Source organism: Paramacrobiotus metropolitanus, unplaced genomic scaffold (assembly GCF_019649055.1).
Source record: "Paramacrobiotus metropolitanus isolate TYO unplaced genomic scaffold, Prichtersi_v1.0 Parri_scaffold0000006, whole genome shotgun sequence".
Taxonomy (NCBI): domain Eukaryota; kingdom Metazoa; phylum Tardigrada; class Eutardigrada; order Parachela; family Macrobiotidae; genus Paramacrobiotus; species Paramacrobiotus metropolitanus.
In genome coordinates this window covers 529,907-554,891 of record NW_026570226.1, presented here as the reverse complement: position 1 = coordinate 554,891, position 24,985 = coordinate 529,907, and the positions used below count along the sequence as shown (strand labels likewise).

Genomic DNA, 24,985 nt, shown 5'->3' with positions numbered 1-24,985 from the left:
CTTGCGCTATGGCACATTTAATAACACGAAATGCACAAAGAAGAACAGTGTTTGTAACACAGAAACAACAATATTAACGACAAAATAATCGTAAAACACTTTGGAGATCTGATTCTCTAGTCATGAACTAGCTATAACTTGGATCACGAAAATTATCTATGAAAATTAACACAAAAAGGACACATAAATATCGACTACAAACTACAGGTGCAGCGACGCATACATTTTTACAATAAAGTAGATATTAAGCGGACAATAGAGTAGATTTTAAGCGGACAACTGCAACTTCGTCTGTCAACGAAGTAGCAGTATGAGGTATCACTAGGAGTACCAAAAATAATTAAGACTAATAATTAAGATTATTCGCACTATTACAAAACAGCGTATGCAGTACAGTGTTCGTACAGTTAGCGAACTGCTGTCAAGATTTGTAATTTTGCAAATTCGCAACAAACAACAGCCACAAATCGTTGGTAATTAATCAAACAAAATCCACCGGTAGCGCAGGAGTTGTATATTTGCTGGCGCTTAGCGGTACGGTTGGATTTATTCGCAGCGCACGGGTGTCATTATTACCATGCAGGCTGTACGCTCGCTCGCCACGTCGCAGTATTTCATAATGTCCATCCTGTATTTCCCCATCGCTTTCCGCTTTCCCTGAGTCGGTATCCGGATTCTTCGCCGATGTCCAATTAGCCAGTTGGCTACTGCGTTCCTCGAGGATAGTCGAACTCTGGCGCCGGTAAGTGGCCAAGAGACGCGGGTGTGATACACTATCGACGCCCGCAACCCCCATGGGAGGCAAAAGCTGATCGATCTCCATTGCGGCGGCCACCGCAGCCGGCAAACCGCCATCCAGGCTATTTGCCTTGCGTGTCAGGGTCATATGGGGCTTTTGTGGGAAATCATGTGCAACGCCGGCCAAGTGATATTTATGGGGATGATGAATGGAGACGTTGGCGAAGATGGAGCCTTGTCGTGAACGGACGCTGGATGCCAATGTCTCACGACTGCCACCCAGAGTGTGCCACGCATCATGGATCGCCATGGAGAAACGTCGCCAGCCGGAAGTGGATGACTTTGATTTGCTGCCGGTGTCTGGAAGGGGGGTGAAAAGATAGCTTAGAACTTAAAAATAAATGTTATGTGTCTGTGTACAAGGTCTCTGTGTGTGATATTCGGTTTCCGTGAAAGAAGAGTTAATGACCGATAAATATGCTGGCTGATATATACGGGACAAGTGCGCTCTGTGCCGGCAGCTGTGGGATGCGCTATGAGCTACACCACGGCATGATCGTCAAAATGGAACAAATTTGAATCTGTTAACTTCTGTAAGAGGGTGTGCCGGCTGACAGGCTATGCTCACTTTGATCGTTTGTACTTGGAATTGCAGATGATTTAATGAAGTTCATAAACAAACAAGAATTCGTTTCATCAAATTGCAATTGCGCCAATCGATTTGTAACCTAGTTTACTAAAGCCCTTGGATTGAGGAGTTCCACATACACAATTATTGTGGATGTGGTCTTCTCTAGATCTGCCACAGCCAAATTCAAATCAATCACTGCAGGCGTAAAGTAAAGTGAAGCAGATGCCGCACCGATTTAACGTACATTTCTACGAAATTTTATAGTCTCTGGCTGCAGTTCTCCCATTAAACTCCCCACAAGTATTTATAATAATTTATATAACTATCAATTTCCTTTTATCGCCACAGTACAGTATATAAGTATTTTAAACAGCCCCTAAAGCGGAAATTGACAATAAAAATCGAAGGCTGCTCTGTATTTATATGTAAAGCAGAGTCGATTTAAACGATAAAGTAGCTAACGACACTCATTTTATTCTGTAGCACAGCATACATTATTATTGAAAACATGAAAAATATTTTATAGAAAACACACAACTAATGATTTGAAGAAAGGAAGCCGATGCGGATAACACCAGGCTCCAGATTACGAGTCCGCAAGTAGTGAGCATAAAACTTGTCATTCCTCACCACATCTTGGAACTGTTTTCAAGTTTAACTACACAATAATATATTCTTTCGTGAAAAAAATGAAATGTGCTTCCGCGAAGGTCGTGGGAATACGTCTCGTTTATGTGGTGGCAAATAAGTAAACAGAGACGCGTCTCACCACATAAAACAACCACGAGTCCATCCAATCAAATGTTTTATTTACTTGTTTTGCATGTTGTGCTATCGTAAAAACAGTGAAACCAAGGAATTTTACGATACGGAATATTATTTACATCTTGACATAGCAGCTGTCTAGCTGTCATCGGATCAGTGACTGTTTAAATAACGCAAATGTGCGATGTGACAAACGATTTATTCATTTTTCGCGCCAAAATCTAGGCCAGTATCCCAGTCAAACGTCAGCTGGGATTAAGCGCCAGTTCATTGGATATTATAAATCGGGTGTTTCTAAAACACTGACAGCTTAGATGTCCTCCTACCAGCTAATTTTTACTCGCACATGCTGACGACATTTGAGTCATTGGCTTTCGATATGAATTACCATTAAAATTATTGTATCTGATCCGTAAAAATGATGCAGTGGTAGCATACTTCTATGTATGTTGGCTATAACTGTCTGACAAGACACGTTTTTTTGAATAGTCAGGGTAATAAAGACTAAGTCCTAGTCAGGGAATAGTCACGGTAAGAAAATTTAATCTTATTACTTAATTGACCTTTGAGAAAATCTTTTTTAAAATAATCGCGCAGATGTGCACACCATGAGCTGTTAACTTCCGGTCAAGTAAATTCAAAAACTGCTAAAGGCTAATTTCGCTGAGTTTGCGTCGTTTTGATTAGAAAAACGAAAAATTTGGACGACATTACAGGTACTTCTTCCCATCTTTTAACTGCTTGCACGTCAATCATTGCGACATTTTGCTTCGTACAACTTACAAGTATTTGCGTACTTAAGCAAAACCATTGAAAACCCATTTGAAAGCAAATCTACAGGTTCCCTTTTTTGTAGTTATATGTGCATACCTGGTGATTCATGGAGTGCCGGCACGGCACGCTGCAACGGTCGCTTCTTCTGAGGTCGGCAACATAAGCGGAAAAAGTTCTTATAGCCTGTCCGGAAGGCCTGGGATCGCAGGGCGTAGATAACCGGGTTAATACAGCTGGCGAAGTACATGCAAATGTACGCCTGAAAAGAATGTGGACATGTTCAATTAGAACTTAATCGTCACTCATCGTTTAAGGACAAATAAGATGGATTATCTGAGCTATCAGACTCCCCCGATCCCATAAGAAAAAAGCAACAATGAAGTACATGAGATCCTTTTTTGAGCCGAGCAATGCCCTTCTCATGTCCTGATTATGAGCTCATCCGTAGCCAAACTCAATCTCTGCTCACTTGGAACGTGGAGTGACCTCGCTCACTTTACATGCCTCGCAGCGGGATAGAGCCGGCTTATTAGCTGGCTTTGGCTGCGGATATGGCTCTTGGTTTGTTTTTCAAATCATTTACTATGGGCTGATTATGAAAAACAAACATGAGATGACCTCTTTCAGAAATTATTTCAGTTTACTGCAGACGTATACTAATAACAAGAAACGGATACCAAGTCTAATGCTCAAAGTGTCTCGCTGGATTTGCACAAAAATTTTCTGTATCCTAACATGTTTACTTAAAAATGATAATTTCAAGCTCCATAATCGATCCATTTTATACGTCATATACCGATATATTTTGAGTATGACATACCACATAAACTACTAAATTATAACGTCTACTGCATGAGAATTATATTATTTACGATAGTCCTGTTTTAAGGAACGTATATTAAGCGTGAAGTATTCGTACTTTTGTACGCAGCTAAATTGCTTATACAATATAATATATAAGTACGCATAGTACTACTCCACATATTTTAAACAAACCACTCGTAAAATTGGTAAAACGATTTGGTTGACTAATTAACTCACCATGGGATTAAAAATTTTTGGTATAGTTAGCTTGTCTTTGGCAAAAGCGATAGCGGAAGAATAAGTAACGTAAGGTGCCACGCAGATGAAGAATCCAACCAAAACAATAATCAGTGTAATTGCAATTTTCTTCTGCTGCAGCACAGCACGTTGTTGTGCGGACGCGACGTTGTCCACTTTTTGGTCTTCCTTGTTTAGGTTGTCGATATGACGGCGGAAGGTGCGAAAGATCGACACATAGCAAAACAGTATCACTATCATTGGAATAACAAAATTTGATACTGAGGTGAAGATTGAGTGGCTGCTTTCGCGGACATTATTACGATCCGGCACTTTCGGGCCACACTGCAACCAATAATAAAGTATCAACGTTTGTGCCAAAAATTATCATCATTAATTATGTTTAAGTGATCGAAATAATGTACAGCTACTGGTAAGTTCAGCTTTCTTTTAATTGTCCCGGTTGGGTTATTCACTGTTCATGTGTGACGTTTCTGATGTTGGGGTGAACTATATTTATGGCTCTCCAGTGGGTGATATCGAAATGTAGAACGTCAGAATGTGAGCAATGTTGATAATCCAGACCGAAATGTAAATACACTTTGAATTTTTTTCCGAGAAAAACAGCTACCAAAAACAAATCGACGAATTTTAAAGATTCTCAAGCAAGATTCACCCTGTCGTTACAGAGGATGACGCAAATTCGTTGTAAAAAATGACAAACCATATCTGCCATAGAAAAACTTTACTATGTGTGTTCGTTTTCCCAGTCACACAGTACTAGCTGGAAAATTACAAAGTATTGGCCTAAGGACATCAATTTTGATTGTGCCCGTACGTTTTACAAGCACAACGTGTCAAATCCACTGATCTCGCAATGTAGGTGTTTTTAGCGGATTACAAACAAAACTTGCAGCTGGTGTTTCGCCGACTGTGCAGAGCCTGATGGACACATTGCTTTCTCTCAATGCATTGACACGCTTAACGTGACGAAACCACAAAGTGCAAAAGAGTGTAATTAGGATGTTTATTACTAATCATTTCTGACATTTCGCTCGGATTACAAGCGCATGTGTGACAATGCGCTAGATCGTGTTATTACTGTTAACAGATAAATTGTTTTCTATACGAAAATTTTTGGAATGCGAATTTCTTAAATCTAATTACCAGCTATTCACAGCTGTAAACTACGAAAACAATACAAAAATAAATCATGCTTTTACACTTCATAACAGCCATAAAAGTCGCTGGTTTAATTAAGATGGCTGTTTGCATATGCATATTGAGCGCTTAGGATTCCATGGCACTTTTCGGCCTGAAATTTATATTTTAAGTTTATTAAAATTAATATTTATTGCATTTAACATTAAAGCTAATCTGTTAGAAGAATTTCATTATTTATCGTTACTGTGTAGAATTGATTATGTACTGTAACACAATTCGAAAATTAATCATTATTATACAACCACTCTTGCAGTATTGAGTTACCATATTTCAAAGTTAATGTTTTGGTAAATGAATCTTGTCACATGGCGAATTCGCAATTCAAAATACGGAACTGCATCATTTTATTACTACGATCCACAATTTACTTTTGCCTGCGGGCGACGCGTGCGGTTGAAAATACTCCACACCGGATATGTATGATGGAATAAATACTTGCTGACCGTCGTGCTCGACAATGATTGACACACGTGTTTACCTGTGTTGTCCCGATTTTGTACTCAATTGACGTCCAACCAGCAACAAGTCCCATTGCAAAGAGAATTCCCCAAATCCATGTCGCTCCCATCATCAGCCAGATGTGCCGGGCGGTTAGTATGGCATGAAACACGTTTTTAATGGAGAAATATTTATGGATACTTATGTACATAAGCGTATGAATGGACGCGCTGATAAAAAGAGCATTCAAAAAGCCGTTGATCTGACAAGCCGTTTCACCAAGTTTCCATCCTCCATTTATGGCTGTTATCATGGAAAAGGGCATCGTAAGGAGGCCTGTGAAGGGCACATGTATAATTTTTAATTAAAGATGCCTGCAAAAAATGATTGCGCACAAAACTGTCTTAAAAATTAACTAATGAGTTTAACCTGGATGTGGTGCCGGTAATTACCATAACACAATGTCGTACTTTAATATCCCGCAAACTGCCCAGATCGAGTACTATATAATATGGTGCGTATAACAAGAGCCAAGGTGTAAGCGGAAACTATCAAACCTTTACGTTCCCAGCCAAATCTTGGGAACAATGTAATGAAGACTAAGAAGATCTTAGTATATTTAAAACAGTTTAAATAACATAACCCCAAGCACGCGATATCATTGCTGCAAACCGGATCCTTTAAAACCGTTTTCGTAATTAACGGTACAACTGTAATTGTATGTAATATTTCACCACGTTTGCCTATAGACAGAACTTTACTGAACTTAAAAATAAAAATTAGCTAAATGACGTGTACGCTTTCAGTGGTCAAACTTTGACGTTTTCCTCTGCTTCTGTTTCATATGCATAAACAACAATTTACGTTAGCATAATCTTTCCGCTTTTCGTATACTTACAATTTGTGGTTTTTAATTGTTACTTAGAATGTTATAGCAGTCGGGACTACAAGTACAGTACCTAGAGTAGAATTACGCTGTCTTGTAAGGTAAGTGGACATTCACTAGATCAGTACATACCTGTCAACAGATCAATTGCGCTTAAATTGGCAAGAAGCATATTTGTTCGTGTCCTCATCCTTCTGAATCGCATTATGATCATCAGGACCAGGAGATTTCCGGTGACACTGAACACAATCAAGAATCCGAAGAAGGCCGCCAGCACGTAATTTATTGGAGGATGCAGATAGAATAATTCATCGTGCTGATTAGCTGGACTGTGTGACATATTGGCGACCATATTGTGATAATTTCTGCGGAGCACGCTGATTGTTTCCGAAGATTGCACACGTGAAAAATTACTTTCCAGTGCCTGAAATTCGAAACAGATTAATATTACATATACTACTGTTCACACCGTATAGCAAAGCCATGCGAAGGACAAAACGTACGCCGTCGTTGCTTTTAAGAAAGATAAAGAATTGTACGATTTGGGAAAATGGTGCAAGAGTAGCAGGAATCATGGCTTTGATATAAAAAAGTTTAATGTCGACCAATCAGACGCCTACACTTCGTACTACATAACCGTCGACTACGCTGTTTCAAATCGTATACGTTGCCGGCGACAGTGGTCCATAAAATGCTTACACAAAGGGAATTCTCATCTGACGACGATAACGACGCACTTCTCCTTCGGCAGTACTGCCTTTAACGTTTTCAGGAAACGAAGTTGCATTACAACTTTGTGGCGAGCGTAAACACGATGATTGGTGCATATTTGGGTTATATGTAGATGTACATACATACTTACCAACTTATGCCGCGCTTCTCAGGATGGTATCCATTTCGTTTGCGCCGGGTGTGTCTTCTGATTTGAATAATTAATTGCAAGACTTCACACCCTGAAAAAACATTCAAGACCTTCATATGTCAAACTAGATCACAATTGTACAATATTCTGCGTAACAGAACAGAGTACATTAATGTATACAGACTATACAGTGAATTTGATTTATAAAGATAAGACCATAACATAAAATGGAGAATCACGATAAAAAAGCATTATATATCATGTGGAACCGTATTCGTTGTACTCGACTTGCAGTACTCGTATTCATACTGACCGGCAAGACATGTACACATACCGCCGATGGGGCATATGTTTTCCCGTTATGCAATAAAACTTCATTTCAGCTACTGGATGACAATAGTACCTCTTACAGAGTTACGCAACGGGAAGGATGCATTCGCAAACAGTAAAGAATAACCACCTCCGTCTGCTTAATTGAATGCATCTTCATACGATGCGCTCTGGTCAACACCGGTAATAATTATTTCCGGTGGAAGGGCAAAATAATCTGGGACCGAAAATTACGTGATGCGCTGCTTTTGATCGAGGCTCCGGTGTACTTATTCAGAAGAAGTTGCGTAACAATATCATTATTCGCAATTACTACTCGCGCGGCTTCTGTTTGCAAGCATACAGATATTAATAAAGTTTACTGCCATAAACAAAGCTCACAGAGAGATCAAAGAAATTGTACCGTATAATAATCGTCAGTAAACAGCGGAAGTATCATAAATCAATATAAAAATAATTGTTCCCTTACTGTTTAAGACAGTAGGGAAGAAAGGGCATACGGTGATGTAATAACTGTCCAGCAGCTACTGTAAAGTATTTATATACTCTCTTGTAAAATAGTACGCCATGTCCTCCAATGGGTCATTCTACCAAATCTATAACGGTTCTGACTGCATTATCACAACCTAAATTTTCAAGACAGAAGTTAAATGGGTGCACTATGCTTATCTTGTGCGTCTCTTCCACTGAAAAACTTGATAATAATTACTTTGCTAATTACAAGGCCAAAAATTCTATCCTAAGAATTTGTGCTTTATTTCCATAACCATGTCGTTGTTACTGCTGTTGACGATGCCGACCATGTCGCTTCGAGGTGCGAGCACGGAAAAAGCCATAAAAAGAGGCATTAACAGTTCGAGACCATTAATCATTTTCAGTGCTACTAGCACTTGACAAAAACCCTACGTAGTGTATCTGCACAATGCAATATTCCGTACACGCCGTGACCGAATCAGTACGTATCGCCGATTGGTGACTAACACGAAAACACACTTAAGTTTAAGTGATTCGGGAAAAATATTCAAGGGAATGATATCAAACATTATGGTTAGTTTACTTTGATTTACAAGAGCAGTTTATTTGACAATCGCGGTGGTTTCCGCTAAAACGACAACATTAAGTTCTTCCTTAGCATAAGTCATCCATTAGCTGCTTGCGTAGGATAGTGTACATAAAACTATATTCCAGACCGCATTGCCGAATAATCGCACCGCAAAATGCTCTAATAATTGCCAAAAACTAAGAAATGCTTCTTACAGTCTGGTACAATATACCGTGTATTATGCGTGTATAAATCATATGGGCCAAAAGTTCCGCTCCTGCAGAAGCACTTATCTGATGACCTTTCCAGTTCAGCGAGTTGCGCCAGGTAGTCTTTAGGTATATTATATGCTCTTGCAATTAAATTTGGAAACGACAGGATTTTTGCAGTGTATGTATATTAATTCAAAATACAGCAGTCAATGTCGCCAGTCGCATGCTTATTGTATTGCAGCAACATTTTTCTTCTCCAAACTTCGTAGTTCCTGCGGACAGTTCACCGAAATCATTGTAGTACTGTACCTTAATTTGGTTCAACTGCTTGCAGTGAACTTTGCGGAACATGCAGTAAAACAGCGCTTTTCGAATTGAAAGCTCCTCAAGCTCATACTTTATTAATAATTATTATTATGTACTGTAAGTACCGCTACGTATACGATTACGACGATGCAGCCAAATCATTAACTAGCCGAAAAACTCGTGGCTGTTAATAACAATACAGCATATATATATACGGCATCCTGGAATTATAGAAATTCAATAAAAACTGAGGTACTACTGTAGTTATAAGTCACCAGAGCACCGGAGAAGAGCTTCCGAGAAAAGCCGACAACCAACTATAGTGCACTATAGTGCATAAATCATAGCTTATGCAAGGCCGAGCAAACACTCCCTAATCATTGCGCCGTCCCGCTTTCTTAAAAGAAACCTATGCAGAAACGCAGAAGAGAATTGCGTCAAAATGGAGCAACAATAACAGTTTAACAACAAACAACAGTCGGCAGGGATCTAGTTCGTTAGCCGAAATCCTTAGGACATTTATCGACTGGGAAATCGACCAAGTTATCCAACTTAACGCTCCTTGTTACAAAACTCAAGTGAGCCACTTGCGCTTTTTGAACCACCCGCTGCTGAATGATCGAGGTGACCAGACGGTCATGCAAAATCCGTAAATAAATGCATAACACTAATACGTGCAGCTGTAAATAATAATTCCTGCTTCGAGAAAGTTCAGAAATATCTTTACTATTACAATGCTCCAACACCCTGCTTTGCTGAGCTAAATAAAACAAGTCCTCACTGGGAACTAGAATTCGTTTAATCGAATAATTAATTATTAATAAAAACAAATACGTACTTATATATCCAAGACAGCTTAACAAAGAAGCAAATAACCAATTATCATAACCAAACATTAAACGGAAATATAGAAATAATATTATATAAAACAGCGGCACACATGCAAACGGAAATGTATATCAGAGACCCAAAACTAAACTAGGAATCTCATGGCTAAATGATTCTTGGAAATACAAAGACTGATGCGATGTTTCTGCTGGGTTTTAATGTACTAATAATTCCCAATAATTCGGTTTAATAATCAACCACATAAATAGATAGTAGATACAGTGCGCAGAGTAGATTAGGCTTCCGCTTCGCCACCTTCACCTTCCTCTTCGAATTCACCCTCATCTTCGGCCGTAGCCTCCTGATACTGCTGATATTCGGACACCAAATCGTTCATGTGACGGAGAGACGAGTACGATAGGGATAATACCGTAATATCTATCCTACCGACCTGACTCAACGACAGAGAATGAGCTGATAATTTCAATGTGGCATAGCCAAGAAAAATGTGTAAGCTACGAACTACGCGAAGCGAGAATCTGACTGCATTCCGACGATAGATTTTAATAGAAAACTCTCACACTGCCAAACTCCGAATGCCAACCAACTGATACCAAAATCCTGTAACTCTCGGACTTATATAGGCGCGAAGCGCGTCCGGTTAGAAAAGCCAAAAGTATAACCCAAAACAAAAGAGAAACTGCGAGAAAGTACAAAAATATAGCCGACAAGTACGAGTACAGATGTATAGAAGTACGTACATCGCTGCTACTGTACACCATATTCCGTCACCCCCGCAAACGGCTTTTGGGGAACCCAACACAAAAAGAAACGAAAGGAACATGAAAAACAGGAATAAAAAACTAAATGAAAATGAGTTCTCACGCTCTCGACTGGGTAAGGCGGGCAAAATCCATCCTCCGTCCGAGAATGACATGATCCTCCTCCACGGGTGACTGAGTGAGATGGTGAATGAGGAGAGGATCCTTGACGGGGTGGAAGTGAGAGTTGGCAGGAGAAAGTGAGTTGGCAAAACGGCAGTCGGAGAAAACACAAACAGGAAAATCGTCGGAAAAATAAAGAGGAATTTCAGTGGCAAAAATCAATTGAAATTAACGTAAAATCGCCGATGAAAATTCAGCAAAAAACATCCGCGAATAAACAGGAGAATAAAATAAAACGCCACTTCCGCACTGAGGAATATTGTCAGCAAAATGCACGAAAATCACAAGGGAAAACTGAGCAAAATCCACTCGGAGATCAACAGGGATTCAGTAAAAATTAATGAAAATTCGCAAAATCAGCAGAAACTGTCAGCGCGATCAGAATGAGAAGCGAGTCTGCTCAGTACCAGTTGACGGCGGAGCATTCTTGCGGGCATCCACAGCCATCTGCTGACGAAGCTGCTGTTGTCGTTCGCGCTCCTTATCTGCATCATTCGTAACTGCTGAAGCACCTACTTGGCCAGTGGGAACAGTAGAAGAGCTGGCTGAATTATGGGCAGGGACTGAACCATTTCCTCCACCAGCAGTCATATCAACATCGCCATCACGCACAACATTACCAACACTGCCACTCTGTCCATTCTCGGGATCAGCAGCAAGATCTCGTCCAGCTCGTCGCCAGTTGTCCGTGGGAACAGAGGCATTTTCACCAGCGTTAGCGCTACCACGTCCTCGAGCTTCACCACCGCGGCTTCTACCAGCAAATCGTCCGCGACGACGACCATAGCCACCTCGCTGCGTTTGAAATCCTGCGGCCATCAGCGTAGTACTGTACAGGCCCTGCAGTAACTGATTCCGATAGTGTGCACGGGCACGGCCGCCACGTCCACGATTAAAATACGGTGGCATTATCACAAAAAATTCCAACTTTACAAAACAAACTGAGATTCCTAGAGAGAGATCATCACTCTACAGAGAAGAAAACCGAAGAACCCAAAATCAATCCAAATATGTGCAACTGTGAATTTTTGCAATGCGGTGTTTTTACCCACAGTGCTGCAACATACAGATACCGAATTAACCTGCCGTCTCGCGGCGGTTACGACAGTTCCCGGGGACTTCGGGGATTACTGTTTATTAATTAGCCTGTCCGGCTGTTTCACTTTTCTTCCATATCTCGTTCTCACAGGAACGACGGGAACATCCTCGACTTCCGGTTCTGGCAACTCTGGCCTAACAGGAAACTCCTCAATCTCGTCTTCGAGTTCTTTTTCTACGGGCTTAAGCGGCTTATGACTTGCGCTCATATCTTCCATATCAGTCAGCTCCGGCTCATCCGGTTTTCGCATATTATACGGTCGCATCTGCGATACGTGCACTACATCCAGTTTCACTGCTCCCCTTTTGTTGCATTGTACTCTGTAGTGAATACTCGACAGTTTCGCCTTCACCTCATATCCGGTGCGCCAAAGGCCTTCAAACGCCTTATGCTTTCCTTTCGTACGCGCCATAGCTCGCACCATGACTTGATCGCCAATTGCATATTCAACTTCTCGTGCGTTAGCATCGTACCGGATCTTATCTTTCAGACGCTGCTGCGTTTCTTCCGCTCGTACCTGATCCAGTGCATCTGACAATGTCAGCTGTAAATGCTGAATAAACAAATGCGCAGGAATCGGAAAGTCCTCGTCGCCGTCATACTTCGAATGAAGTTATCTTGCGGTAAACGCAAGTCTTCACCATACATCAGTTTCGCAGGTGTAAAACCGCCAATACGTTTTACCGGCTTCGTGTTAAAGGCGAAACAGATAGCTGGGAGGTACACATCCCAATCTGTTTGCTCATCGTTTATGTATTTAGATATTGCTTTCTTAAATTCTCCCACACGTTTCTCTGCTAACCCGTTTCCCATATTGTGGTAAGCAACTACCGGCACGTGTGCAATTCCCATGACGGCGGACAATTCACCAAACATGTCTGACATAAAGTTGGACCCTCTGTCCGACGTCAGATTCTTCGGCACACCAAACGGCATAATTATTTTTTTCAAACACGAACTGTGCTAGCGTAGCACTGTCGTTCGCTTCTACCGCTTGTGCGACAACCCATTTCGAACCATAGTCAACACCGATCATGATGTGTTTTTTACCATTTTTAGTTAACGGTAAACTGCTAGCAACGTCGATCGACCAACAGCTACGCGGATTTACAATCGGATTATGCTGTAAAAATCCAGCAGTTTTCTGGTTAACAGGATTACGCGCCTGGCACTGTGCACAGGACATCACGTAGTTCGTCACACTTTCTTTCATGTGCGGCCAGTAAAAGTATGCGTGCATCTTTTTGTACGTGGATTCAATGCCTTGATGCGCGGCATACTGTGTGTCATGATTTTCGAACAGAAACTTCATTCTCCACTGGTACGGTACATAGAATAGGTAAAAGTCTTTACCGTTCACAGAGTACCGATAGTACACAACGCCTTGTTTCAAAATGAACTTTTTTCAAGTACCGGCGCTGGTACGGCTTCATGTCCTGCGTAGGATCACTGAGTAATGACTTCCAGTGTGCAATTACGCGGTCTTTGACTGCTCTTCCACCCAGTACTGTGCGCGCTGTTCTGGTACGAACGTGACTTCCGTATTATTTTTCACTTCTTTCCGCTCTGCTTTGTTGAATAAACGGACTTCAGCCCTGAACGCGTCAATGTACTGTACTTGTTTGTGGTTTTCTCTTACGCACTGCATCGATCTGTGCTACTGTTTCCGCATCCGGCTGGTCATCTTCGCGGTAGTCGGGGATAACATCCGACTCGTTAGACTCCGGCTCTCGCATGTTACCGGTCTGCCTTGACAAGGCATCTGCTTCGACATTGGCCGCTCCCTTAATGTACTTGGGAACCATGTCATAGTCTTGCACGTACAATGCCCAACGACCAATACGCCCATGCATATCTCGCATGTTGCGAAGAAACGTTAATGCGGCGTGGTCAGTGTACACTTCAAACTTTTTATACGCCAAGAAGTGACGCCATTTTTTAAGCGCACAAATGAGTCCATACGCTTCCAACTCGAGTGGGAAGTATATTCTGCTCTGAGTCGGCGTAAGCAGTTTGGACAAATACGCAATCGGCCGCCAGTGGCCATCAATAAACTGCTTGAGTACTGCGCCAACGGCAATTTTCGAAGCATCAATCACCATCTGTATCGGCGCCTGGTCATCGAAGCGCGCCAATATCGGAGCAGAACACAAAGCATCTTTCAGCTGCTGCATTGCGTTTTCTTGTTCCGGTCCCCACTTAAATTCTGCTGATTTCGGGACTAACCGCTGAAGCGGTTCAGCTATGTTCTGAAATTTGGGAATAAACTGTCTGTAGTAACCGACCATACCAAGAAATCGCTGTATTCCCTTGCGGTCTTTCAACGGACCGAACGATTTTACTGCTTCCAGCTTTTCCGGGTCAGTACTGATACCGTTACTATCGACAACATGACCCAAAAGGATATTTTCTCCATGAAAATTCACATTTGTCTGATTGATCGTCCAGCCGCACTCCTTCAAGCGTGCAAGGAGTTCTGCCAGGTCACGAAAGTGCTCTTCTATGGTATCCGAAAACATATTATGTCATCGATAAATACGAGTACTTTCTTATGTTTTAATTCAGCTAAAGTCAAGTCCATGGTTTTTGAAATGCGCTTGGCGCATCTTTCATTCCAAATGGAAGTACTTTATACTGGTACGTAAATTCTTCAGCTACCATTGTAGCTTTTTTCCGGTCTTCTTCTTTCAGCTGAATCTGCCAGAAACCTGACTTTAAGTCGATCTTCGAAAATACTTTCGCTTTCGCAACTGCGTTTAATATGTCATCGATTCTTGGCAGTGGATAGCTGCTGCCCTGCAGTTTTTCGTTTAATTTTCGGAATCTACCGTCAGCCGTCGGCCGCCGTCTTTTTTCTTCACAATACATATGGGCGATCCCCACGGGGAATTAGTTAACCCAATCTATCCCATCACGCATCATTTCTTTGTTTTTCTCGGAGCCATTTTCTGTCCTCGAAGGACACACGATACGGTGGCTGTCTTACAGGTGCACTCGTACCTGTATCGACCGGGTGCTCATATATATTGCAGCAACCGACCGGTCTCTCTTTTGTTGGAAATACTTCCTTGTTTTGGCGAAGTATTTTGTACAGGCGTTCAATGTTTTCCAATTTCACCAATGGACCCAATTTTATTTTCTTGATTGTCTCTTCAGTCTCCGGCGTAGTACTGACTTCCGCCGTAGTAACTTCAGCCTTACGGCATTCACACTGTGCTTTGTCAGTACAGTACAACTCGTGGTACGCACTGTCAAATTCAGCGTCTGCAGATGTCAGAATTTCATCCACCATTTCTACACTGCCAAGGGAAGTATCCCTATCCAATTTCACGCGCTCATTCGACATGTTCATTATACGTACTGTACATGTGCCTTTGTTCGACACATCAAGTACGCCATCTTCGATGAACATCTGCGCATTATCTGTATGCAGACTACCATCGTAGAATAACGGCTTTCCACACAACTCAGCGCGTTTATACTGCACGTTATTTGCGCCTTTAATTCGCGTTGTTATTTCCACGTAACTTTTTGGATGTACAGTAATCGATTTATTCGGGAAAATTTCCATGCGGCGGCATTCCACTGTTGCGCCTTTTCGTTTATCGGTATTGTTCACACTTCCGCTGTGAACCATTTTACTTCTTGTCCATCAACCTCAATGATGGCATCAGACTTCAGATCAGCTAAAGTCTGATTAACGACTTTCGGTTTTTCTGTACCGATGCGACGACCAGCAAAGTTGTACTCGTACTGGTTACGCCCATTTTTACGTTGTTTCCCGTACATATTTTTCTTTGCCGGAATTTCTTCTGCTGTGCTTTATTATTCTGCGAGCTTTCACCGACTTCCTCAGATTCATCTGAGTTAAGCACGTCAAACTTGTTAGTGTATATAAACTGAAACGGACCAACACCAACCACGCCCCTTTCTTCCCGGACTTGCGGGTCTGACCAGCTTCTCATTTCCTGTCCTATTGTTCGGTACACATCGTCGCTTTTGCACTTTGGTGAATGTGCGCACTTAGACAGTACTTCTTTGATAGTACTGTACATATCAAACCAGTAGTACCTAGTAACTAAGTACTTCTGTATGGACACTTCATTCGGTATCAGTTTCTTTTCGTGGAATCGTTGATGTACCGAATGTACTAACTTCATCTGCCACTGATACGGCACCAAAATTCTTGGGATACCGCTTCCACTTCGTCTGCGACATAACATACCGCGGTACACTTGAAATAACCCGATTTCGTCTCTTTCAAAATCAGTAGTCGTTTTCAACGGGTTGTTATAAAGGTAATACCAATGCTTGGTATCCTTGCATTTGCACTGCTCCGCTTGCCAAAACGCTTCGTCCGCATACTCTTCAGCAGTGACCACACGCTCATGGTTTTCCGGTCGCCCCTGCGGGCGTGTCCACGCTTTCGCCGGGTATTTAGTAGTTAACTGTTCGGCTAACTTAGAGTTACCGAAAGTAACTGACTGTCCCTCTGGCAGCATACCTTCGTCCGCATCTGCATTACCCCCGCAAACTTGAGTACTCGTACTCTGTTGCGGCTGCTCGCACCCCCGCAAACTTGACGTTGCACCGAGCGCATTTTGCGGTTTCTTCAAGATCTTAACATTGCCTTTCACTGCTTTTGCGAAAGACTTCTGTGGCGTAACTTCATTCCGTTTTGTACTACTAGTATGTAGTACTTCTGCTTTTTTAACAGCCATTGTCGACCGCTCTTTGTTTAACCAGCTATTTAAGTGGTCATACGTCACACTACTTCCGTCGAATGCTTTACAGTATTCGAGTGCACGCCCCGTATCAAACCATGCAGGTATTGTGGGACATGGACGTGCACCGGGATTCAATACCGGTTTAAAACTGTGCTGTTGCACAAAATCCAACATTTTCAAATGTGCTCTTGGGTGATATCTGGGAAAGGCGGGTTCGGTACGAGTAGGCCTGAACGCCATAGTACTGAAATCAAACACAACTGGTTTACCAGTCCAAAAGTCGGTACCCAGTAGTACAAAGTCGACTTTGTATTAGGATCGATTAATACAGCATGTTCATAACCAATTCCAAACAATTCGATACGCACAATACCACAATGGGTCAATATCGGTAATATCATTCGCCGCCGTATTAAGCGTTACATCTGACACATGCGCTGGGCATTTCAAAATGCTTACATTCAACATTAGCGCTATGTGTATTGGCATAATGGAGATACTTGCGCCAGTATCCACCAACGTTTTCACTTCATCATTGTCATTCATAGCTAACATCACGTACACAGCTTGTGCATCCAGAGTTGGTAATGCAACTTCAAACCCTTTTCTACTGCATCTGGGAACTGTGACAGTTGTTGCATACGCTCTACAGATAGTGCATTCACTTGCACATCCTTGCCAAGTTTACATACTTCCATTGCTCGGGCTTCCGCTCTTCTACTGTTGTGCTGGGCTAACACGTCCGCGGGCGGTTCACGTGTCGCCTCTTTGAATTTGCCTTTGAAAGTACAAAACTTTGCTGGGTGTAGCTCGTGGCACTTAAAGCAAATCAGCTGACCGGCATCATTTTTCCACTCCTATTTAAGCCAATTTCAACGTTGCCGATCATGAACGGCCGTCGGCCGCTATTCTGAGTATTTTCAGCTTTCACACTGTCACCTTTCTCGTACGTACTTCCAGACTGTTCATAAGAGTTTTGGCGGTAGTTACCGTATCCGCCTCGGCCACCACGGCCACGATTATTATTACCGCGGTATCCACCGCGTCCACGGTTGCCGTTATTACTGTAACTGTTGCTGTTTTGATTCCTGGTGTTATTGTATTCAACTTGTTGCGACTTCAAGCTGTAAAACGTCTTCAGCTGAGTACACACGTCTTCAACTGTTTTTGGTTTGGACTCAGTTAACTTTTCAAACCAGCGCCATCTATGCGGTCTTAATCCTTGAATAAGGATTGACACACGCTCTTCTTCACTTGTTCCCAATGTGTTGAACCAGTTTAGGTAACCATCCACGTATGAGTTTACCGTATGCGCGTCAGTAAATACACGGGCGTACATTGCCTGCCGTATTTCAGCGGGATCACTCTCCGATGAGAAGTGACTTAGAAGTACTCCTTCCAGTACTTCCAGTCTTTATCTGGTTTTTCTTCTTGTGGTCTGCATACCACAGATACGCATCATCCTTCAGTGAGTTTGACAAGGCCTTATCAATTAGCTGTTTGTCATCCCAACCGTTCAAGTCTTGACAGCGCTCGCAGTCAAGTATAAACTTTTCCACTTTCCCGCTTTCTTGTGTACCCTTATAATTTTGCGGGTAATGGGTCTTTTCTTTTGTACTTTTACCACTTTTATCAAATTTCTCCATTAACGCTATACTGCGTTCAATTAACTCGTACGGTACGACGTCGTTTACGCGCACGGGTACATAATCACGGTTACGTTGGGTTTCGTTAAACTCCACCCGACGACTTGCATACGCCTGTGACTGCTGACCAGATGTCAGCTTTGGTGCTGCATCAAAGGTCGCTTCCCGTTCAAAAGTACTCGTATGTACCGGATTCAGTCTGACCACTGACAGTTCCACCTTTTGTTTTCAGACTGTTTTCCCACTGCTGCAGCCTGGCCTCCCACTCTGCTAGCCGTTTTTCACGCGTTTTCGCTTTATCGAACTCATCTTCGATGCATATCCATTGACCTTGAAGGTCGTCACGTTCTTTTCAGTTCTGCATCGACTCGCGATTCTTCTGCCTTTAGTTTAACTTGCAGATCGTCACGTTCTCTCTGCGCACGTATAAAGTCACGTTGCAGTTTACCACTGTTGACCATTGAATCATGGCACTGCTTTTCCAGGTTTTTGTTTGTATTACGTACACGGTCCACTTCATCTTTGTTTTTGTCGTTTTGAGTACGTAAATCAAAGATATCAGTATTCAACTTTTTCACGTTTTCTTTGCACTCTTCATCGTGCTTCTTAATTTTTTCTTTTAAATCATTTATTTCATCGTCACGCTTTTTCACATCCTCCTTCAAGGCATCGTTGTCATCACTTAAAGTATGACACCACGTTTTAGCCTTAACAAACTTCATGTGCATTTCTTCAGTTGTATTCAGACCGGCTTTAGCGATCTCTTTCATTTCGTTAAGGTCTTTTTCGTTCTCAATTCTGTTTTCCCATGACAGAACCGTATTGTCAAACTGCTCTTGATCCAAAGTAAACTGCCTTACAGCGGCATGTAACGGATGGATCACATCCAACGTTTTATTCAACTCATCGTAATTGCCTGTAGCCACTGTACTACGTATTTGAAACGGCTCTGCTGACAGCGGCTCAACCCCACCAGTTGGCACATCTTCATCAATAATACTCGCATTCATATCTTTTTCGATATTAGTGGCAGCCGTGTTATCAACTTCCTGCTTTGCTTTATGCTGTACAAAAGCAAAGGAGAGACAACCTTTTCCACCGTTTCACCAGCATTTTCATACGCATCTGCAGCTGCTGTTTGCACAGCTTGCACTTGCGCATTAAACTTCTGCATAGCAGCTTTATATGCTTCAACTGTGAACAGTTTTGTAATATTTTGTGGCAGCTCTCTGTGCTCAACCACACTCGCCAACCTGTCGGCGGCTTTCCCATTTGGCCTCATCATTGTCGTAAGTTACGAAATCTTTGCCACATATCCCAGATTTAGGGACTGCAACATTCAGTTCATTCAGGAATGCTTCGATTTTAACGCCAATTGGCACGATAAACTTATCCGGTATCAGCTCTGCTGCACCTGCTTCACTGCCTGTCGCGTAAACTTCGGTGCACGGCTTTTGACGCCGTGCTTTTCGAATTTTCCATTGTTAGGTTTTTTCACTTCACTTCGCTCGTTTGTTCACGCTCGTTGCACTGAAATCTTTTAACTAGCCGAGAAACTTCTTTTGTTTCACGGATATCAGCTACGCCCTTTGTTCTCAGTGTTCGTTGCACTGATACTCTTTTTAAGCTCAGAGCACTGAAGGCTTCTAGCTACGCTCAAGACTTGTGTGCACTGTATGCATAAACATGCTTAGCAATTCAGCAAATTCTCTTTCCTGCTCGCAGTTTGTTGCGCAACCTGCTTCAGATTTACCAGGAACACGTCTGTTCGCTGGCTTAAGAATAATTCGGGAACATCAATCTCTGGCCAGGAGAATTGAGTCCCTACAGTAAATTAGGACATTTGTGCTCAAGATCGATCTACAGGTTAACCCTGCATCGATCGGCTGGCAGGACAAACTGCACAGTCCAGCCAGAGCGCTCCCGGACAATTAGGTTTTGTCGTGGGTCGCAGGCACAGGCAGAATGGTCACCACCAACCCATGTCGCCTAGTACGGCACTTAATTAATAATTCCAGTCAGTTAGTTCAGGACATCCGTCCAGTCGGTACCGAACACCCGGACTGAGCACCTGGGAAATATCAACTCGCACAATTTCACATGTTTACTTAGCTAGGCCTTAGGAAAGGTTCGAACTGATGGGCGCCAAGACAGAACGAAAGAAGAAATACCAATATCTATCCAAACACCTGACTCAAATATAGAAATAGCTGATAATTTCAATATGGCATAGCCAAGGAAATGTATATCAGAGACGCAAAGCGAAACTGAGGAATTCCGGCTAAAGATTCTTAATACAAAGACTCTGCACACTGCTGGGTTTTAATGTACCAATAATACCAAAATCGGTTTAATAATCAACACATAAATAGATAGCGATAAGCGAGTTAGATAGGCGCCATCAACCTCTTCGAAACCAAAACTTCGGCCGTAGCCTCCTGATACTGCTGATATTCGGACACCAAATCGTTCATGTTGGATTCCGCTTCCGTAAACTCCATTTCATCCATGCCTTCACCAGTGTACCAATGCAAGAAAGCTTTCCGACGGAACATGGCTGCAGTAATCATAAAACAGTTATCAGAGGTCATTAAGCTGATGAAGTGCTACTACAGACTAGTTAGTACTACTGTAGAATATGGCTGACAACCTCGTGTGCAACAAAACTTGCAATGTAAGTGTCTGTTTATTAAATCAAAATTACCGGTAAACTGTTCTGAAACACGCTTGAATAATTCTTGAATTGCGGTGCTATTTCCGATGAATGTAGCAGACATCTTCAAGCCACGTGGAGGAATATCGCACACCGCGGTTTTCACATTATTGGGAATCCATTCCACAAAATAACTGCCAAGATTGTAAGGATTAATGGTTACGAGTCCAGCTTAACGACGCACGTGTGGCTTTATTAGAAATTGAACTTAACCTGCTATTTTTGTTTTGAATGTTGAGCAGCTGTTCATCCACTTCCTTCATGCTCATGCGGCCACGGAAAATGGCCGCGACCGTCAAGTATCGCCCATGCCGCGGATCACAAGCCGCCATCATATTTTTCGCGTCGAACATTTGCTAAACCATTGCAAGCAACATAAGCGAAGAAATCAAATATACGTTCGCAAATCAAGTGTTTGGAAATAAATGTGAGGATGTATAAATAGTAACTCAAGTTCCGAACCTGAGTTAATTCCGGAACAGTCAAAGCGCGATACTGCTGCGAACCACGGGACGTCAATGGAGCAAAGCCGGGCATAAAGAAATGCAGACGCGGGAAGGGCACCATGTTGACAGCCAATTTACGCAAATCAGCATTCAGCTGGCCGGGGAAACGCAGACAAGTGGTCACGCCGGACATCGTAGCCGACACCAGGTGGTTCAGATCGCCGTATGTCGGAGTGGTCAGCTTCAGTGTGCGGAAGCAGATGTCGTACAGCGCCTCGTTGTCAATGCAAAACGTCTCATCCGTGTTCTCAACCAACTGATGGACTGACAAGGTCGCATTGTACGGTTCCACTACGGTATCTGACACCTATGTAATTTAAACAAAAGAAATTTTCTCGTTTCCAAAAACTAAATGCAACCAACTTCAATTTTACCAGGCGTTATTATCCAGAATGCAAATAAAACAAGTCACATAACGTACCTTTGGTGAAGGGACAACGCTAAAGGTATTCATAATACGATCGGGATATTCTTCGCGTATCTTGGAAATCATCAGCGTTCCCATACCAGAGCCGGTGCCACCGCCGAGCGAATGCGTCAGCTGAAATCCTTGCAAGCAATCACAGCTTTCCGCTTCCTTTCTAACGACATCCAGCACTGAGTCCACTAATTCCGCACCCTCCGTATAATGGCCCTTTGCCCAATTATTACCGGCACCACTTTGCCCTGTAATTTCGGTGCCACAGACAGTGAAGCCATTTCATTTAAAAAAATAATTTCCATAACCTAACCTAGCCTTCCCGGCCTTTGGGAAAAGTTCCAAGGGGGCACAGTTTAATTTTACAACACATTACTAACCGAAAATGAAATTATCCGGTCGAAACAATTGTCCAAAAGGTCCCGAGCGCACCGAGTCCATAGTGCCGGGTTCCAAGTCAACCAAAACTGCACGCGGAACATATTTGCCGCCTACAACCCAAAATTGTTTGGAACTTTCGCTCAATTTCCGTACACTTTTTTTATGACTTTTAGAATGTAGTAGACCTACTTTACGAAAACGATAAAAAACTTTTACGGAAGAGTGAAGACCGCAAATTTCGAACTTATCGGATGATGATGGTTCTCTACGAGGCGTACGTACCCGTTGCTTCGTTGTAGTAGACATTAATCCTTTCCAGCTGCAAATCTGAATCTCCGTGGTAAGTGCCCGTGGGATCGATGCCGTGCTCATCAGATATTACTTCCCAAAACTAAAAAAAACCTGATAAATCAGCAGCCCGGTTCCCTCTTCGTAGTTAGATCTGGCCTATACTTGGGAATTCCTGCGCGCTTTGACTAGATTTAAATACCTACCTTCGCTCCGATCTGATTCCCGCACTGGCCGGCTTGTAAATGAACGATTTCACGCATCTTAAATTTTTAGTGTTAGAAAAAGAAGGGTATAAAAATAGTTGCAAAGTGGAAATCAACGAAATTTTAACGACGTGCCGGCCGTTGATCACCAAAGCGGTTGCTATGCACTGCAAAAATTTCGAAGTTGCCTGAAGAAGTGCTGTGATAACTGAAAGAAAAAAATTTGAGTTTTACGCGGCGGTATCGACTTTGGAAAGTCCTTCAATACCATACGCGGCGGTATCGACTTTGGAAAGTCCTTCCAATACCATTGACGAATGCAGTGCTCACACTTCCAATTCCAGTTAACAGATACCATGGTGGCCGGCTCGGCGACTGTTTTCATTTTCTCTTCTATTTTATTTTTCAATTATTATGCATTTTTGGATGTTTTTTTATCTTTGGTACTTTTGCCTGTTAGTCGCACAGTACAGTAATAACTAATAACAGATATTTGAATTGGTTTGTCGAATCTGTATGTGGATTGTTTGCAGTCTGGTCTTAAACTGTGAACGGCTGCCGCTTGAGACAGGCTCGCAGCCAGATGTTTTGCTAAGGAATCTCACCGACGGCGTATCTTTCGATATCCGGGAACGCATTGACTCCACCAGAATCCAGCCTTTCAGGTGTAAGAATGAATCCTTTGCAGCGTTTTACGCATGTACTTCTCGTCAGACCGCACAATCTGGTCGGAATTTGCCGCCGCTCTGAAAGCATTCTCGCCTCAAAATCGGCTAGAGCTGTCCTAAAGAAAGACGAAAAAGATGTTGAAGTAATTCCTCCACTTTCTCAACGGACTCCCGAAATTCCCGCTAGCTTCAGGTTTATATACCCTGAGTTTCTGCCTAATATCGATCCAAAAAAGAGAAATTACCTATCCGAGAAGCTAGAACGCCAGGATATGATGCGTCGAAGAACTCAGCTGCACATTCCGGAATTTTATCCGGGATCCATAATGGCCGTAACAACATCCGATCCTCATTCACCAACAAAAACCAACCGATTTGTGGGGATTTGTTTATATCGTGGTTGTCCCGGACTGGAATCGTGCTTCGTCCTGAGAAACCATGTAGATGGCACTGCGGTGGAGATCAAGTGAGAATTTGTGTACAGTAGTACTTAGTAGTAGTTTACCTGATTGACTCTGTTGAGAGTGTTTTAGAAACTAGAGAAGTTTCGACTTTGGTCTTCGGTCGTTGCTCAGATTGTTTTCCACAAAATCCATTTCGTTAATTATTTTCGTGTGAATGCTGACTCTGTTTTTTGTCGTGCCTTAGATATCACATGTACAATCCAACAGTGCGAAAAATTGAAGTGCTGCGCTTGGAGCGTCGCTTGGATGATCAGCTGTTTTATCTCCGCGATGCGCCGGCGGAATTCAGCACGTTTCCGTTCGATTTGGATTACCAGCCACATCCAGAAGGTGCACCCATACCCCTCAATGAAACTGTGGTCAAATTGAATCCTCTTCCGTGGACAACGAGATGGGAGCAGTATGCGTTCAAGGGATTGGTGTTTGATGTTAATCTGCCGAACTGGCGAAGTAGGAGAACTCCCAAGACGATGGCACCGCATGCGTGGGAGAGATTTGATTTGATGAAAAAATACCGCAAGCAGATTGTCCTGGAGGATCAAGAAATTGCGTTCAAAGATGTCTTTGAATTTAATAATGGGCGTTTTGAAAAGCGGAAGCCTAAGGAGAAATGAACAGTAAATTTTTTATAGTCCGATGTGACTTCTTGCAAATTTTACGATTCTGGGGAACTGATTAGTGCATGGAGCTTCCACAGCTTAGATTCTGCAGGTTTTGTATAATACATAGTTTGGAGTTCTTTATCCGTTTCTTCCGTTAAATAATTTCTCCAAATTTCGATGAGCGTTCAGCCAAATTAAGCCAATACATAATGCTGATCGGGTGAGGTTATTCTGTAGTGTTGCTGT

General features: G+C 42.4%; 3 protein-coding genes across 5 annotated transcripts; 1 reads left to right on the top strand and 2 right to left on the bottom strand.

Moving 5' to 3' along the window:
* Window positions 1-7: 7 nt before the first annotated feature.
* LOC129581745 (trace amine-associated receptor 7g-like) lies at window positions 8-7,759 on the bottom strand. 2 transcript variants are annotated; one of them, XM_055472964.1, is made up of 8 exons: window positions 7,673-7,759; window positions 7,360-7,450; window positions 7,197-7,254; window positions 6,630-6,921; window positions 5,652-5,947; window positions 3,950-4,294; window positions 3,005-3,167; window positions 8-1,098 (listed from the first exon to the last, which is right to left on the bottom strand). In XM_055472964.1, exons 1-8 carry the CDS (start codon window positions 7,689-7,691, stop codon window positions 482-484), a joined length of 1,881 nt encoding a protein of 626 aa, XP_055328939.1. In that variant the 5' UTR covers window positions 7,692-7,759; the 3' UTR covers window positions 8-481. The 2 variants fall into 2 exon arrangements, with proteins under 2 accessions (XP_055328939.1, XP_055328940.1); XM_055472965.1 differs by lacking the exons at window positions 7,197-7,254; window positions 7,360-7,450; window positions 7,673-7,759 and adding an exon at window positions 7,001-7,187.
* Window positions 7,760-10,006: 2,247 nt separating this feature from the next.
* On the bottom strand, window positions 10,007-23,215 carry LOC129581946 (tubulin beta-4B chain). 2 transcript variants are annotated; one of them, XM_055473267.1, is made up of 9 exons: window positions 23,006-23,215; window positions 22,794-22,902; window positions 22,511-22,621; window positions 22,134-22,378; window positions 21,669-22,019; window positions 21,420-21,562; window positions 21,198-21,340; window positions 20,911-21,050; window positions 10,007-10,417 (listed from the first exon to the last, which is right to left on the bottom strand). In XM_055473267.1, the coding sequence occupies exons 1-9, from the start codon at window positions 23,060-23,062 to the stop codon at window positions 10,373-10,375; spliced, it is 1,344 nt and encodes a 447-aa protein (XP_055329242.1). In that variant the 5' UTR covers window positions 23,063-23,215; the 3' UTR covers window positions 10,007-10,372. The 2 variants fall into 2 exon arrangements, with proteins under 2 accessions (XP_055329242.1, XP_055329243.1); XM_055473268.1 differs by lacking the exon at window positions 10,007-10,417 and adding an exon at window positions 10,501-10,869 and having other exon boundaries at window positions 20,966-21,050.
* A 9-nt stretch (window positions 23,216-23,224) lies between these two features.
* On the top strand, window positions 23,225-24,875 carry LOC129581947 (39S ribosomal protein L19, mitochondrial-like). The gene is made up of 2 exons (XM_055473269.1): window positions 23,225-24,139; window positions 24,322-24,875. Exons 1-2 carry the CDS (start codon window positions 23,679-23,681, stop codon window positions 24,749-24,751), a joined length of 891 nt encoding a protein of 296 aa, XP_055329244.1. The 5' UTR covers window positions 23,225-23,678; the 3' UTR covers window positions 24,752-24,875.
* The last annotated feature ends 110 nt before the right edge of the window (window positions 24,876-24,985 follow it).